Below are 18,532 nucleotides of genomic sequence, written 5' to 3'. Positions count from 1 at the left end.
GGTTTCATGGAGTGTTGGAGATTCTGTTTTTATAAAGAAAGCAGTATGGTCACCAAAGGGTGAATCAAAATATTTTGGACCAAGAAGGATTGTAGAAGTTATGAAAAATGTTGTTAGGCTTGAGGGGGGTGATGTATGGAGCATGTCTCGTTTATCGCATTGTGCGAAGGAGGATGGTAAGGGTGTTTGTTCTGACGATCATATGAAAAGGAAATGTTTTAACAACTTGCCGCAGAACATTTCTTCCCGCAGCACGAGAATCAGAAGACCTCCTTTGTATTTACAAGATTACCGTGCTAAATGATTTATTGTTTAGTAAGCTTACCTGTGTTAAATGTCTCATTTGTGCCAAATGATTCATTGTTTAGTATTCATATCTGTGCCAATATTATGTTGTTTTATATTTATACATTGTTTTTCTTACATTACTTTGTAGTTTAGTGTTAGCTATTTTGTTCATTTTTTTTTTGGTTTACTTTACTTGTGTTTATTATAATAAGGGAGATGTGTTGTATTTTCTCCTTTAAATGCAGCATTCCGTGTTAGGAATGCTGAGTGAGTCATGGGGAATGTTGTGGTTCAAGTGGGCAGTTGTAACCTGGACTTGCTGGACTAGCTGCTGGATGACTTGCCTCCCTGGTGGGATCTACAATAAAGCTTACTTGAGCAACTTATTTGGATTAGCGAGGTTACATTACAAACATCTATGTGTAACTTTACTTTCATGGTTTTAAGATTTCCTAGACCATGAAATAACGAAGGAAATTGACTTACAATTTCATGATGAGCATATTGTAGTTCACAGAGATCAATCCCATAGCAGCAGTATGAAAACGCAGCAAACAGGCAATTGAAGCTGTTCCTTGAAGTGCACGAACAGGTGCTTGTTCCACATTTTCTTGTATTTCATTGTAGCTATAAAGGATCCTTGTCTCATTTGTTTTGTTTTCGACTAAATCATTTGTGGTAACAGATACTTTTCCTCAGCCATGATATTTATAGACGCATCACTGTCAATTATGAATGGTATCAAACCACCATTTATTTTTAGCGTGATATTCGGACAATGTTTGAACTCTTTAGTGCTTCTTCATGTCGATTTTTCTTTACTTTGAGTTTTATCTCACAGTTGACTAGTCCCACATGTGCATGCATTTTTGAAGTAAACAGATATCGCACAATTATCATTTTCCCTGGAAACGGAGAAACTTTGTCGATGAATTTGGAAGACAATCGACTTTGTTTGATGTTGATTTGTCTCAGTAGGTGTGACCTCCCAGCCTGGAGGGAGAGCGTAGAATGTTGCTGAGATGGCGTTCTGTAGGCCATTGTCTTCAGTCTGACGCACATACTTTTTTCTTCGCCCTGAAAGTTGTCTGGAAATGGTTTGCTTTACTACAACCGAAGCATGTTTGTCCTGTGGTGGGACATTTACTTTCATGGGGAATTGACAGCCACCCTCTACAACACGTTCTCTTTTTCTGTGAAGACAATGCCTTGTGTCCCTCAGCCCTGTAGCTTGGCTTACTTTTCAGTCTCATGACTAACGCACTTTCGGCACCTCCGGCCTCCATGCAGTAGCTTGACGATCAGCACGCTCTTCAGCTCGAGCAGCCTTGGGAACTTATTCTAAACTCAGAGTTTCCTTCAGCATTCTTCGTCAAAAGGAATCTGACAGACATTACTCTGCTAGGTAGCTTCCTCATCATTAAACGTATTGACTTTACAGTGCTTCACCAAACCAACCAGTCTCTTCACAAACTCATCAATGGTTTCACCTAGTCTCTGGCGCTTGACTAAATATGTATCTTTCATAATCCACGTTTTGTGTTACATTTAAAATTGACATTCAAGTCTGTTTTGACTTGTTTGTAAGCCACTTCACCTTCTTGTGGTATCTTTTTCATGGCTTCTTTCACTCCTTCACCAGCCATGTTCCTTAGATACTTTATAATCTTTTAATCATCTTTTTCATCTCTCAAATCTTCAAACGTTTCTATACAGGCAATCCATCTATTGCCAATATTGTGTTTCTTGGCAGTATCAAATACAGTTGGCAGTTTTAAGAATGCAGCAACCGTATATGCATTGGTGGACAGTAGTGCTCTCTCAGGCGCTTCTTGTGGAACTTGATCAGGCAGAAATTCTCTAGCACCTTGTGACGTGCTGGCTTCGGGTCAGCCTTGACAACTTTTGAAGTCTAGATTTTGCCCTGGCTCTCCATTGGAACTTTTTATCTTGTGGCAGTCTAGAGTTGTTCTGGGCCCTATTGCGGCAGCTTTGGTGGTGGCATTGCTTTTTTGGTGTTCCAGCTCCACAAATAACACCCGGACACCCTTCTGGGGTAACTTCACAGCAAGTTGTGGTATGAAAATTTGGTGATGGTTTCGGTAAGTAGATAAACCTTGTATTTCACTAGGGCATGAAAACAGATAACGTTATGATATTGGGTCTACTTTGTGCTTAAATGTTTGTTCACAAACACCTGGTTAATTTCTGCCTCGTAGCAAATGAATTTCAATTTGATTTGCACCGACGTACTCCGCATGGCATATGTCATTAATTTGCTTAATGGCTCAGTACCATCTATTGGCTGCCGTTTCATTCAGTTCCTAGCCACCGAAACGTAGACTTTCAACACCGCTTTGTCTTCAAGCGTTTTATACAGACTGGCGCTGTGATGAAATTTCACCTGTATTTGCGTTTATTCGACACTTCAACTGCGGCACATGTGGCACGCACACGCAATTTGCTGGACCATGTCAAACTCTCTGGGAAAGTGCTTTCAGTGTACGGGTTTTAGATTCCCTATCTTGTCGCCAGTTGTATTGCCCTGCTAGCCTAGGCACTCACCAATAAGTAAGCCACACATAGAGAGTAGCTTTCACATGTCTACATTCAGCTGTGTGTAAGTCAGAACTCAACATTTTAGGCCTGCTTTCAACTGATTCTTCCAACGCGTATGTCACAAGCCTATGGTGTACAGTGGGAACCAAAAAAGATTCTGCGTTCTTTTATTACAAGACACAACAAGGAGTAATTAAGCAGTGGGTGAAGGGTAGCAACAGAGTGTGTGGAGGGAGAAATAAACAATCTGAGGCCTGAGTAGCAAGAATACTTAATTATTTAAAAAATAAAAAGCCAATAAGGAGAAATGGACAATAGACTGAGTAGGGGGCGGGAGGGAACATGACAGGGCACATGCAATTGTGCAAAAAGCAACACATTGGATGTTCAAGGTATGAGGGGAGAGGAACACAAGAAGTAACTGGAAATCATATGCAATGTCATGGAGTACTTAATGAAAAGAGTGGACGGATACAAGTCTGCCAACCAAAACGGTGGAAAAGAGCCTTTGCTCCAGAGGATACAGACACACGAAGAGGAAGGCAGCCAAAGAGTAAGAGGTAAGCAAATGAAAAGTCACAATAAAGCCAACCAACATAAGCAGTGTGATGGCTCTAAGCCCACTGTAAGTTTTTGGTATGGTCCACAAGAGGCTTTCCCTTACAGATAGGTCTTACAAGGAACTGGGACTTCTGCTTGGGGCCATTTTACTTTTATTGGGACAGTACAGCAAATTCTAAACTAGTTTCAAAAGGGCAGTATTTCCATTTCCCCGGAGGGATACAGTCATGTTCACAGAACTCCACTTCCCCTTCTGAGAGGGATTACATTTCATGTCCGATTGAATTCAGCTGTACTTCTCAGCAGGACTGCAATACTTTAAATAAGACAATAATGCCACTTCACAATAAAATCCTACACTTCAATAGGAATGCGTTCATTTTAGTCAGCTAGCATGCTTGCCAACATTTCGTGATCAAAAGAGGTAGGGTCATTCAGGATTCAAAACCAGCAATTCACATTATTAAGACAACACCTTAAATGACCTCAGGCCTGTTCATGACATCACAGCAACTTGCATCCCATTATGCTGGACCCAGATCAGAGGAAATTAAAGTGTGGCTTTTGGCCCAGATTGAACCATGAGCATTACATTGCCATGATTTATAGGAGTGTTATTGGTGAATTTTGGCCTGCCTTGGCACATTGCTTCATGAGCAAACTCATCACCACAATGTTCAGCTTACACAGACTTTTTGGTAATGATCTTCCTGTTCAGGGAGCCGGGTTTCACCTATTAACAGATTCAATGCACATTTTCCCAAAAGCAGCAGAATGGCTCCAATTAACCTGTATTTTTTTTTACTGATTTATTATTTATATAGTGTGTTGTAAACACAGCACATGCTGTATAGAAGCACTTTATAAAATGGATTTTTGTACAGTGTAAAATGATCTCTATGCAACATTTCGAAAACAAATTATTGATATGTTGATAAGGAGGAAGGGGGCAGATGCTGGTATTGGGTCATCATATGTAAGCTCATGTAGACAGACGAGTCATCTTTCTTGCGAGGTGAGATTTGAGTCCTCTCTTGAATACTGCAATTGAAGAGAGCCCTTCTAATGTGTAACGGAAGAGCCTTCAATAAACTTGGTGCATTACCGGAGGATCAGCATTTCATTGTAGATGCCTCCACTTCCATTATTATTATTATTATTATTATTAATGAGTTTTATATCGCGCATGGTTACCCTTGGGCTTCCATGCTAATGACAAGGTCAGCTCGTCATGGAGTTGCCATTCATTTCAATGGAAATTACAGTAAAAGTCTTCTAGTACCTTAGCATCCAAGTGGTTAAGAAGATGTGTCAATCTTGACCTGTGCGTGGCTTCTCAGACTCTTTTTACTTGAGATGTGAAGCTTCTCGGCGGGTATTGGGGGTGTTCGGATAGACTGCCTTGTATGTGATACAGGTAATTGTGTACATGGTTTGGAGTTTCATCCAGGAAAAGCCAACTAAAGACAGATCTAATGCACTCAAATGTTTTAATCTTGGTAACCACGAAGGCTGTAGCACAGAGAAGCACTTTGTGTGGTGCTAGGCGAGACTTAGTGAGGCCTTTCAATAAGGCAATACCGTAACTGATACCTGAAATCTGTACAGCTTGAGCATCCATGCTCGGGTCTTCTTTAGGGCGACAAGACCTTACACACACCAATTTTAGGTGAAGGCTGGATTTTCTGGCCATTTCTTTCATATACATAATGTGATATGTTTATGGTTTGCTGAAAAGCAGTATCTTACCTTCTACAAGCATGTTCAGGGGCTCAAGGAGAATAGGTGAATGGCTGACAGTAGAGTCTTGGTGAAGGTTTGACTACAGGAGGCTTACAGAACTTGAGTCCCAATGGGGCTGGATATCAGTACCCAACAGGAGCTGTTTTCAAGGACTACCTACCTTGACAAATATTACTGTATGATTTGTGAACCAATTTCACATTTAATAATTTTATATCCGATTAAAACGCATACAGGCAATTCACATGTTACTGTTAGGATCCTGGTCCTGAGGAAAGCCAACAAACTATAGAGGCGATTTGAAAGCTGAAACGTGTCAAGCATTTCAGATGTGGGAATAATTTACATTTCAGCACATCACCTCCCCTCGAAACCAGCAATAAAGACAATACGTCTGTGCATTTCAAGAAGTAATTTTACATTAAGGGATTTACTGTCAAATATAAGTCACTTGAGCTCGCTGATGAGGTCGAGCCCCCTGGCTATCATGCTCAGAGTGAGGACAGATTAACTATGATTAAGGATGCTACAATAATGTGGGTGATGCTTCCAGTACTGAAAAGAAATTGATCTGTTGGAAAGGTAAGGGAAAGTTGCACAACTTCCTAGGCTATACCTCTTTATGTTACAAGTATGTAGTATCACCTTCCACCAAGCTGCTTTACTTTTAAAGCAGCAGTGCCAGCACATAGCAGAACTGCTAGGGTTTTGAATGGTATAGTATTATAACTTCTCAGAAGGCCTGTTATCCTTTATTGTTTATGACTTTCCATTTGATCGCTCACTGTAACACAATTGTGGCATACACAGTACATAACATTCAGCAGTATCCCATAACAGCACAAAAAGCTATACAACAAGCACTACAGGTATGCACCAGACAGCATGTGCCTGGGGTCATTAGAACAATAAGTAAAGTATTTTGTTTCAAGCACACATGGCACAGTGCTCAACCAGTCTCACAGCTAATCCATCTCCCTAGAGACAGTGTTTGAAGTTCTTGGAAATCCAATAATCTGGGTACTATAAAGATGCAGTGCACACCGCTTTGGCAATATTATATATGCTATTAGTGTACGTCTACAGCCAAATTGTTCTTTAATTAATTGTGACTTTTTTTTATAACATGGAAAGCATAGCACCGATCTTGATTTAAAAAATCATTTGGTCAATTAAGTGCCAGTGTGAATAAAGTTCATCAATATCACATACTGTGCATTTAGTTATTTACTTGAGTTCACAGAACCACTCCCTTATTATTCGTAGACATTTTTTTAAATAGTAGTATTGAGAAGGGTACCGGTTTGCCTTCTCTTCGGCTACCATTCAATGAGGATATAAATAGCAATAAAACAATTAGGACAGCATTCCTAGCCATGGTCAGGGTGCACAGAAATGAAGCAAGACTTCGTCAAGATGACCAACGGCTGCTGACATCTGTAAGAAGGATGGACGCTTTTGAAGAGACTTGCAAAAATGAAGGCTCCACCAATCTTTAATGATTCCAGACATGCATAAGTTCTGAGGTGTTGGCTCGTTCCTCAAGTTTGTTGAGGTAGCAAACACATAAGGCTGATAAAGTGCTTGTTCACGATATATGAATTTTTGGCTAACCCAAATAATTAGGATAGCTTTCGTCAGTCTGCTTTAAATTCTCGCAAATTCCATTCCTTTCATTACAATGCAATATATATGCCCAAGGTCAGAATTTGTCATTCTATCATATTATAGGGACACAGATTACCTAAATATTTTTAAATTCACTTAATATAGTTTTTTTCTGATGTTTTGAGGATGTAAACATCAATGTCCTTAAAAACTCTCTACGTGTTTGGGTTATACTTATAACTAGAAATATGAATTCTTGTACAAGCAGACCACAACACTGTTAAAGATGATTTTCAATAATTAACATTTGCATTCGTTTTAGAGTTGTTCTTCATATTATGGAAGTGATTTTTCGTAGCTAGCTACACTAGACTCCATCTTGGATTTCCACATATGACCCAGTGTTCTAATCTACGATTTCCGTGCACATTTAGAATACTTACAGGTGTAATAATTCCTCTGTAGCAAAATCACGTTTTCAGTGAGTTCGAGCTTTCTACTGGATTGCAACACTAGAAGGATCTTCAGTTTCCTCTAACTAGGGCTTTGAAATCTTATTCGTACAATACATTTGTCATTATTTTCTGTGTAACTGACACATCTGTTGACATTATGTCAAAAGTTCATTCATTATTAGAACATTTAGGGATTGGTGCTATGTAATGTTGCATTTACTCTGTATTACTCTGTATTATTTATGATTCGTTGTTAGGGAGAGGTGTGGCGCCAGGGCGACTGACGCTGGAATCTGGGGACCACGGTTCGATCCCCGGCTCCGGCGGCAGGTTAGCCCAGCACCATGTGACTCTGGGCAATAGCTCGCTTAATCTTCCCGACGGCCCCCAGCGCCTAGAGACCCTTACGGGTGATTGTGCGCTTTACAAATGTGGACTTTACTTTAATTTTTGATCCACTGTATGTTGCTCATTTTCTGCTGACAATATGTTTTTGGGGTGTATTTTCCTCTAGAAGATGGTACATTCTGGAGGTGAGCCAGTCGTTGCTGCCCCAACTCGAGACTGAACCCTTGTCAGTTTGTTGCATGCTTTGGACATGGAATAATATTAAGATTTCCTCGGAGGTCAGTTTTTATGTCAGAACTCCTGCGGCATTTGACTGAGCCTTAAGCTAATTTCCTATTATGATTTGGCTGCGCGGAGACAAACTATATTTTTGCCTTCTGTAAGGAGTTATTTAATATTTTAATACACCTTCATGGTATTTAATTTGTTGCTAACTCCAGGGTTCTTAGTTCTATTACATGCTATTTATTTCATGTTTTTTTCAGTGCTAAGTGGAAATTGATTCATTTACTGTAGAGGCCAACCCCGCCCCCGATCCAGCATACACACATTCTATATATCTTATCAGATTATCCAAAATAGCGTAATCAGAACGCCACGTATACTTTTCTGACTTCATAAAATAAACCAGCCTCTTTAGTGCCTTTCTTCTTCATCTTCATCTAAACATAATGGGCTGCGGTTGAGGTGGGTATTCCCTGTTCAGTTTTAAAGGATGTTTGGGAAAAGGTTTGACTACAGCTTCTAAGCAAATGCTTTTAAACTAGAGGGAACTGCAGGTTCAGCCTATTATATTAACAGAATAATATAAAGGGGAGTGAAAAGTTCATTTAAGGACTTCCAAAAAAGGTTGGCGGCAGGATGATTGGTTTGGGTCAAGTATACAGTGATGAGGAGTCATTAAGCATAATGTTTCTGGGTAGAGAGATCGTTTTTGACCATATGAAGGCAGCTAGAGAAAGACTGGAATCTTAACTAATTTCCATTTTTCTGCTTGTACTTCAGTACTAACTGGGTTACAGCTGGGAGTGTTAGGCACACCAATAGAGATTTTGATTATGCTTGCCAGACATCATGAAAAGCTTGCATATACCGCGGTGAAGGTGATGCAGAAGACTGAAAATGAGACAGGCTGACACAGGAAGTGGATTTATTTTAAGGTGGTGAGATTCTGTACATCTTGAGGCTCTTAGTAAGCCAAGTAGCTGCAAGTAAGACACTTTTAAGAAGTGGTGGGGAGGGTGCTCAGTTGTGATTTTGGGATGTCAACAAGAAGGGATCTCCCACTGCTGAGGTGAGTTGGATCAGAGCTTGACCAGCTGTTCTGAAGTCTGCTTTAGGGAGACACGGTTTTACTTTTCCGAGCTTGGTGAGTAGGTGCCTGCCTGCCATTTGTTTTTTTTGTTTTTTTAGATAAGCAGCCTGAAGTAGGCAATGGTTTTGATGTGGGATCTTACAGATTTTACCCAGCTGACCAGATGTGGATGAAGCAGTCAAGATTTATTGCTGACAGCCATTCCTGCACGTGTTCGTAACAGTGGCATGGACTCTATCTTTAGAGAGTTTAATGTCAAGTAACAACTTAGCCATTCAGGCTCTTAAGTTGCTGAGGCATTTATCAACATATAAGTGATGTCATTCTTTAATGTAATTTCAGCTACAGTTTCATGTTGACTACATACTGATGGATCTTTTAGCTCTAGTTGGCTAGTAGGGCATCAATGGGTTTTATGAAGAGGTTGAATACAACTGAAAAGCCGACAGAGTGACGTTGTAGTTAGATCTGAAGTTTCTCTTTTAGAAGAGTTGGGCTCTACTGCTGAAGTAAAATGTAAACCACTGATAGGGGATGCTATTGCAACACATTATTGAGGATAGAATGTTGAGTGATATTTGATAATGGACAGTACTGAAGGATTAAGAGAGATCCAGCAGGAGAAGGCGCCAGCAGTTACTATGAGCAATTATTTTAAGAGTGTCGTAGAAGGCTTAAATACAGCAGTCTTGCTACTGCATTCATTTATGACTCCAGACCGGTATGTGGAGCTGGATATTCTAGCTTTTTTTCAATGCATTTAAATCGCAACTGTCTTTTTGATCATTTTATGCGGAAATGGGACGCATGTTATTGGTTGGTAATGGACCTGGTCTGTCTTGGTCATTGGTATATTTTTTCAACAGAGGCACTATTTCTCCAGTCTTAGGAAAATGCTTCAGGAGAGTGGAACTTTGATCAAGTTGAAGAGTGGTCTGCTGGCATCATCAGAGATGGATTTCACTAGTAATGCTGGGATGAAATCACCTTCATATGATGTGGATTACAGTACGTGTGTTGATTAAGACGCTCATTGAAGACAGAAACTTTTGCTTGCATAAGTATGGCTATCCTCAGTGTGCAGGTCAAGAGGGAGAGAGACCATGTTGGGCTGGGTTATTTTTTCTTGCATCGCTGTGAGAAATTACCCTCTCTATCGAAACAGACTTGTATCCAAACCAAAACATTTAGCCCTCCAATCTCAGGGAAAAAAGCTTTAAAAAAAATCTGTCTATTCAGCTCCACACTCAGGGGAGATGGGTGGAGTTTTATTTATTACTTTTCCATTACTCTGCAGCACACATCAATTCATTTGACAAAGCAATGCTAAATGTATGGTGTTCAGAATACAACTACCACCCCTCTCTCCCATTTAGTAGTTTATCATGTATGCCCTTATATATTATTGTATGCTGGCTTTTCTTTATTCGTTCCCTGGCACGTACCACTTGGACACGGGGTATCTACCGGCTGATCTTAAGGAGGCACGTGTAAGACCCTTATTGAAAAAACCTGGGTCGGATCCTGCGGTGTTAAAGAATTACAGACCTATCTCCCAACTGCCTTTTCTTTCAAAAATCCTTGAGCAGCATGTGCTGAAATCCCTGTCCCTCTATTTGGAATCCTATCATCTACTCCATGAGCGACAGGCAGGTTTCCGAGCTCATCACAGCACCGAGTTGGTGATGCTCTCGGTGCTAGACGAACTAAGAGGCATGGCTGACTGCAAGAAACCGAGCGCCCTGATTTTGTTGGACCTATCAGCGGCGTTCGACACTGTCAGCCATGCCTTGCTCTTGGAAAGACTGAAGGACTTTGGGATTAGGGGCCTGGCCTTTCAATGGTTGCAATCTTTCCTTACAGGAAGTACCCAAAAGATACAACTGGGGGATGAAACATCTGAGACAGGGTTACTAGAGTGCGGGGTACCACAGGGGTCTGCCCTGTCCCAGCTTCTATTTAACCTCTATCTGCAACCGTTGATTGCTTCTCTGGCCACTATGGGCTGTAAAGTCTTTAACTACGCGGATGACACGCAACTGCTGTTAAGTGTCGATGACACTATGGCCGCACAACTTCAGGCTCAGAACATCTTGAGGTTCACAGTGCAATGGATGACGGATAACCTGTTAAAAATCAACCCTGACAAGACTGAGGTATTAGTGATTTCATCCACTACCTCACCTTGGTGTGATCTCTATTGGCCTACGGAGTTAGGTCCTGCTCCGAAACCAAGTCCGTCTGTTAAAAGCTTGGGGATCAAGCTGGATGGTGATCTGTCAATGGCCCCTCAGATCTTGTCGGTTGTGGGCAGCTGTACAAACATCATTCGGCAATTGCGGAAGCTAGTTCCTGTCCTCTCACAACCCATGATGCGATCAATAGTAGCAGCCACCATTATCTCTAGAATTGATTATGGTAATGCTCTATACCTTGGCTTACCCAAAACCCTGACCAGTAGGCTTCAGGTTATAATGAATGACGCTGCTCGGCTGATTTTTAGACTCCCGAGGAGATCTAAAGCTACTCCCCTACTACAAAGCTTGCATTGGCTCCCCATTAAAGAAAGAGTGGAATTTAAGAGCTTATGTACAGCTCATAAGGCAATTTATGGCAAGGCCCCAACCTACATTAAAGATCGCTTGCAACGGTATTGCCCTATGAGAACACTTCGGTCCTCAGACTCCCAGCTACTGATCTGTCCCCGTTACAGGTTGGTGACTAAGGGAGGGAGAGCCTTCTCAGTGTTAGTCCCCCATCTATGGAACAGCCTGCCTGGGGTGCTACGTGGGGAAGAAAACCTGTTACGTTTTAGAAAGAGCCTAAAAACGCTACTGTTCAGTAGAAGCTTGAGTACAGTATAATCTAGTCTCGGCCAATGCGTCCACTTCTTAAGTTATTGTCTGTTACCATCTTTTCCAAGCGCTTAGAGACCTGTAGGTGATTAGGCGCGATATAAAACTACAATAACAATAACAATAAGCCTTTCCAATTTCAGAAGCGAAAAGCACTGAGTATGAACAAAAAACAAAGACTGAATTTAAATTAAATTAACTTGGAGTGAATTAAGAAAATGTGATAGTGCAAAGTGAAAAAAACAGTTAAGGAAAACAACAGTTTAACAGTAGAAGGAGAAAATGTTTTTTTTTGTGAAAGACCCACCTTGCAGACTGAGGGTTTTGAGCCGGAAGTCTGTGCCGTAGAGAATAACGAAGCAGCATGCTGGATCCGGTCGAAACGAGGGATCCTCTTGATATCTGTCGAAATCCCGAGAATTCTTTCCCTGGCGAATTTCTTTGATTTCACGAATATCAACTAGAAAAAAGAAAGGCAAATGTATTTATGAATAGAAAATATAAAAAATGAGCAGATTTAGTTGGATCACTTCCCAAAAGAAGCATATAAGCCCATGCTTGTGAATAGCTAACCATAAAGACAAAAGAATGATGCTCCAGGAAATGTTTCTATGCATTGGCTGGACTACACCCACAAGGCCACTTTTAGTCAATATGAAACCTGCTTATAGTTTTTGAAAATGTATGAGATCGAATTGTTTTGCCACCAGAATATTAAGCCAGGACAGCCATTTGGAAGAGTGCGCTTTTTGCTCTGTTTGGAAAGGCATGCCAAAGCATTATAGGTTACCTTAATATCCCCAAATATGGTAAAACTTTTAGTAATGTTGGTCTAGCAGAGGTGACACCAGATATAGCTCGTAGTTTGGGAAGTACTCTCCAGTAGACCTTTGAAACCTGATGACAACACATAGACCGGTGCAGGCTAACAGAGAAGTCAGGCTGCCCAAAACCGTTCAACAAGATCAGGGGTTCATGAGAATAGTATCATGACTTCATATGCCGATTAAAATTCTTCTTTGAAAGGGATGGTTCTATAGAGCCATTTTGTACTGTATCAAAGACTAGGATTGATAATAATAGATCCGACTAATCTAGCTGGATGTTTTTACATTGTTGTATGAGCATGTTTCAGCCAAATGACTAAGGTCTAGCACTAATTTTGTTTTAAGGAGAACATACCTACCACGTCCCTCAACAAAGATGGAGTATGTTCACTTTTTTTCGTACAAGCCCTTGAAAGTTCCGTTTCAACATGGGGGTGAGATCCAATAGTGATATCCTAGTCATATGTTGTGGCTTGTGAGTATCCAAGTATTCACTTAAGAGTGCCAACCAATTTACTTTTATAATTCCTAGCCAACACCCATAAAATGATAATTACACCTCAGTGGCAGCCACGGCTCCTCCGCTATGGGGGTCTCTCTGCGAATTTGTGATGTCAACTGAAAAGGAATATTTTCCATGTTTCTTTTCTGTCTCTCCCCTCTTCATTCCCGACCATGTTATTCTTACCGGCGGGGTTCCTAGTTGGGATGGAGAAGGAACCTCTTCTCCGTTTTAGATTTATTATCCTCTTCTGCGATTTTTGTTGATTTTTTGACTCCTAGTATTCTGCTCTCAAACATTCTTCAGAGTTCCTCCGTCATTAAGAAATCTGAAGATTGCGACCAAGCACAGAAACTTTCAGGGCACAGTCTGACCTCACACAAGGGATGGACTTACCACCAAATGATGGTGGACGACACCCACAAAAAAAAGACAGACACAAACATTTGGGACCCAACCACTAGATGGAGCAATAATATAACCGGTCCAGGGAAGACATGGCTTGGCAGTTCGGGCTGGACTGTTCCCATGAGGCACAGGGTCAGACTGACTTGCAGATGGCCATGTCTGAAATGGGGTGGCGGAGTGAGCTAAAGAATGATGATGGATTAAACCCAGATCAGTTGACTGGGGGTGAGTGCTTGTAATGTTCAGCACTGTGTCCATCATCCCCTTTGGTTTTGCTTTGTTTCTCCCTAAGTTGGCAGGTTATGCCCAGACGTGGGTCCAATTGTCACTTTGCCACTGGATTCAAGCTAGCCTGGCTGATGAAGGCTGATTGGCCAGAAACCGGTCCCAGGATGCTTGTTTCCGGTCCAGGGAAGAAATGGCTTGGCAGTTCGGGTTGGACTGTTCCCAAGAGGCACAGGGTCAGACTGATTTGCATAAGGCCATGTCTGAACTGGGGTGGCGGAGTGAGCTAAAGAATGATGATGGATTAAACCCAGATCAGTTGACTGGGGGTGAGTGCTTGCAATGTTCAACACTCAGTCCATCATCCCCTTTGGTATTGCTTTGGAATAATACACAGCATGTGAATCCAGATAATGATTCATGCTACAAAACTGGTAAATACAGAGGTATCAAAGACACCAAGGATGGGTATCATTAAATAATGAAGTACCTATCGCTCACAACCCCCCCCCCCGTATCAGGCAGTCCGCGTCCAAAGCGGCTGTCTGCCCGTCCTCTCTAACACAAATATGCACTTGCCTTAAACTTTTTGTGTCCTTTCTGCCATAACAGTAGCAATAAAATAATGAGCTGTGATGCAGCGTCTCCTACTCTACGAGTGAGCTCTACTCTAGCTGTAAAGGGTTATCCAATCACCATCATCGTACGGTGCTCCAACCCAGACCTGGATCCCCTCAGCTGAATTCATTAAAAAAATAAGTCTATTCTTTTTGCACTTGTATAGCACATAGCTACCCATAGGCATCACATGATAGTGCGGCACAGAATCTTATGAGGAATTTACAGAGACTCATTCTAGAAAAGCCAAGTTTTTAATGCTATCCGAAAAGGAATTTCAAGGATGCAGCAAAGGAAACAGTGGACTGGAGCATGGTGTCAGTCATGACATGAAGTCATCCGCCTTACACAATACACACCAATGCCAACATGACTTACTCTAGTGCAGACATTGGTCTCCACACCACCTTCCATCTGCCTACACCCTCGATATTTGGATCATAACTTATAAAATTGACTTTCAATGCCATAGAACTGTTTCACCTGGAAACAGGGATGGAACTGAAGGTTTTAAAAGTTTACCACAAATAATGATGATGCCTTCCACCACATGGCTCTTATGTCTTTGGCCAGCAAAACAGGGATGACTTTCAGTACCATTAAAGCACGTTAGCAACATAAGATTTAGCATGGGCTCGGGGGTCAGGAACGTCTCAAAAATCTCATGTTAACAAGGCTAGATTTCTTTCACTGGAATATTTTAAAAATAATTACTTCCATTGATAACCTATCCATATAGAGTAGAAACCATGCAGGCCCTATTCACGACTAGTACAGACTACTGCCAAACTACCTACGCTGTAAGGCACATAAGTAAAACCTACATTTAACTGTATGGAGACCAAATTACTCTTACCCTCTGTATCGTTAATGGACTACCAACTGCAGAAAGAATATCACTTAAAAGCACTGTGTACGACCCACAGAGAACTCCTTAAACTCTCATGGTAAAATACATGCAGGGTGGTTTTTTTACGCCTACAAGATCCAAAGTTGTTGTCCCCACATCCCCCTCAGAGTTGGCAAGTTGTGGCGATTTTTAGGACCGTGTTAGCCAAGACCATTTGATTTTCCTAAAATTAAATGTATAAATACTTATTTATAGGGACCTCTATCAGTCCTATTCATTCATTAGTCTGTTATTGTGTCATTCACATTTTTGTTCCACAGACTACAGCATACAGCATGGGGTAATGGGTCAGCCCACTTCATTCACTGGCAAGTGCGCTTAGACTGATGCCATATTGCTCTTAACAACGAAGACATCCACATACAAAGCAGTTCCCATCAGTGCCAAGGATAACTATGGTACTGTGAGATTTTTGATACATAGAAATATTTTTGCTTTTGGCCAGTTTTTTTTTTTTTTTAAATTACCAATTATTAGATCCCAGTAACTTTCCCAACAATAAAATGTTGCAAAATCCATGACAAACAAAACGAGAATTGACACAGCCAAAAGGCTAGTGGCCACTGCCGCACCTATTGGCTTTGCAAACGCTCGTCCTTTGTGGTCACCTAAGCATGGAATTACCTCCCATTTAGGGTGAGGAAAATCAAGTAATATTTTAAGTCAGGAAGGCCTCTTAGAAATAATATGACCAGTCATGAAAACAAAGAGTTGCAATAGGCCTCATGAGGTATCAGGGGAGAGTGGCCAAGGACGAGACATTGTGACCTGTCTCCTTTTATCTGTGGCAGGCGCGTGAAGGCGCAAATCCCTGCAAGGGTCTACTCGCTCAGGCGGCCTATGCTATATTTAACAATCATTTTCAAGACAATACATCTTCTGGGAATATTCTCAGGCAGACCGAGCTATTAAAAGATCAAGTAACAATGCGTGAATTCTATTTAAAAACACAATTTCTGTTCTGGGAAGGAAGAGGAGAGACACAGAGACTTGCTATTTAGAAACTTGTCCGCACACACACTCGATAAAACAATGAGGAGCAAAGAAGCAGACACACAGGTTCACCTCCAGATTAAAGTACAACACCAGGTGGTACTGGTTTTTGGACTCATAATGGGCAAAGTAGGCCATCACCAAGGCATCGAGCTGCACCCGGTAGTCCAGGAATGCCCCTGCAAACGATTTCCATGTAGAGCGAAGTCTGAATCTGCTTGTGGAGATGTGGTGACCACACGGTAATATTGTGCTCTTGTGAATGTGACTGACTTGGGACTTCCTTCTGACTTACGAGTCTGGGGAAAACAGGATTTTCCTTGCAAATCTGAATTGCAGGTTGTGCAGAAACAGACTCCTGTGGTTATTCCCCATTCCTCATGGGCCAACTCTTAATCCTGTATCCTGGAATTACAAACCGCATGATTCTAGGTGCAGAATTACCGAGGCAGAGTTCCTGAATTCTGGGTGCAGAATTAACTAGGCAGAGTTCCTGTAGAACTCCCAATGAGCACCTAAGAAAGAAGTGGGTTTGCTCTTTCAGGGCAGAGGACTAAACTAAAAGTAGTTGAGCATCTTCTCAGTACCGTATATTTACAGCACTGAAGAGGTTTGTGTGTAGTATGTAGGTGGGTAGTGAAGGCATAGCTGCTGGGTGGCCTGGCTTCCAGGAAGTTACATATTCAGGCAGTGTGAATATGTGATCAGAGTTCTGCCTCTATGTCCTAGTGTAGGAGAGGCAAGTTGCACGTATTAGTGGACTGTGTTGCTTGGTTGGTGGTGCTCGATTATGTGATGCGTCTCTTGTGTGTTGCGCATGCCTTGAGTTTTCTATTCAATAGGCGCTTTGACAGGTTAGGCTAGTAAGCATTTGGAGGTGATACCCATCTAAGTGGCAATTCTATGATGCAATGGATGGCTGTGCAAGGTCCTGTGTAATGTTGGATATTATGCGTGTACCAGCCGAGGTGATATTAGATACCTGTTAACAGGGCACATCCATGGATAGAGTTCTTTCGATAATGTACTGTTGAAGGCAAGGAAAGCAGAACATTGTGAAGCTTTGCTTTGCACACCTCCACTCTGGAGTTTAAGTAGTCCCTTTACCGGAACCTAGGGTAGATGCTTAAAGCCATAGGTGCGAGTGTCTACTGCTGAGTACACTGCTATCAATCAATCAATCAATCAAATCATTTATATAGCGCACTACTCACCCAGAGGGTCTCAAGGCGCTAGGGGAGGGGGGTCCGCTACTGCTCGAACAGCCAGGTCTTGAGTTGCTTCCTGAAGGCGAGGTGGTTCTGGGTCAGGCGGAGGTGGGTCGGGAGGGAGTTCCATGTCTTGGCGGCGAGGTAGGAGAAGGACCGTCCCCCTGTGGTGGCTCTTCGGATGCGGGGACAGCAGCGAGGGCGTGGCCGGTCGATCGGAGCTGGCGTTTGGGAGCGTAGAAGTTTAGGACTGTTGAGGTACCCTGGGCCTTGGTTGTGTAGGGCTTTGTGTGCGTGGGTGAGGAGACGGAAGGTGATTCTCTTGTTGACCGGAGCCAGTGCAGGTCTCTCTGGTGTCCGGAGATGTGGCTGCGACGGGGGATGTTCAGGATGAGTCGTGCTGAGGCGTTCTGGATCCGCTGGAGTCTATTCTGGAGTTTGGCGGTGGTTCCGGCGTAGAGGGAGTTACCGTAGTCCAGGCGGCTGGTGACGAGGGCCTGGGTGACCGTCTTCCTGGTCTCGGTGGGGATCCACCGGAAGATCTTACGTAGCATGCGCAGGATGCTATGGATCGTAGAATGATGGGGATTGCCATCTCCAGGGTTAGCATCCAAAGGATGTCATCATAATCTACGTTTTAAGGGTCACCTGGCTGCCCGTGATGCTGTCGGCAAATGACAGCCTGTCCCTCTTCTCTCCATGTCTCCTGCTAGCAATGCAGTTGACTTCGAATATTGTGCCATATAAAAATGGAGTCATTTGGGTCCCTTCAACTCAGGGCCTTTACTTACTGGAACAATCATTAGCGAACCTAAACACTATTCAGCCTAACTGGTGCCATTTCCCAAATCTCTTTAGTGCGATTCTGTTCAGCATAAAGAGATAGTATCTTAAAAAACTTGTCCTAGCTATAAACGGCACAGAAAACCTTTGTAGCATGTTAGACAAGCGAAGTGTAGAATGCCTACCTGAAGTGTGCAGTTTTCGGCAATGTGGGATGTTAAGGGACCAGCAGTTGATATCCCAACTTGAAATACATAAATAAATTAAAAAATATATATATATATATATATATATATATATATATATATATATATATATATATATAT

General features: G+C 42.0%; 1 protein-coding gene across 2 annotated transcripts in view; it reads right to left on the bottom strand.

The window, feature by feature from the left end:
- The window catches only part of PLCG1 (phospholipase C gamma 1), a 595,860-nt gene that overhangs the window by 396,586 nt on the left and 180,742 nt on the right, over positions 1-18,532 (bottom strand). For both annotated transcript variants that reach the window (XM_078652159.1, XM_078652158.1), the window contains exon 2: positions 12,040-12,192. In XM_078652159.1, the coding sequence (XP_078508285.1) occupies positions 12,040-12,192 (153 nt within the window). The remainder of the gene's footprint in view (positions 1-12,039; positions 12,193-18,532) is intronic.

The sequence above is a fragment of the Lissotriton helveticus genome, chromosome 7 (assembly GCF_964261635.1).
Source record: "Lissotriton helveticus chromosome 7, aLisHel1.1, whole genome shotgun sequence".
Lineage (NCBI taxonomy): Eukaryota > Metazoa > Chordata > Amphibia > Caudata > Salamandridae > Lissotriton > Lissotriton helveticus.
This window is presented reverse-complemented; position numbering and strand designations above follow the sequence as displayed.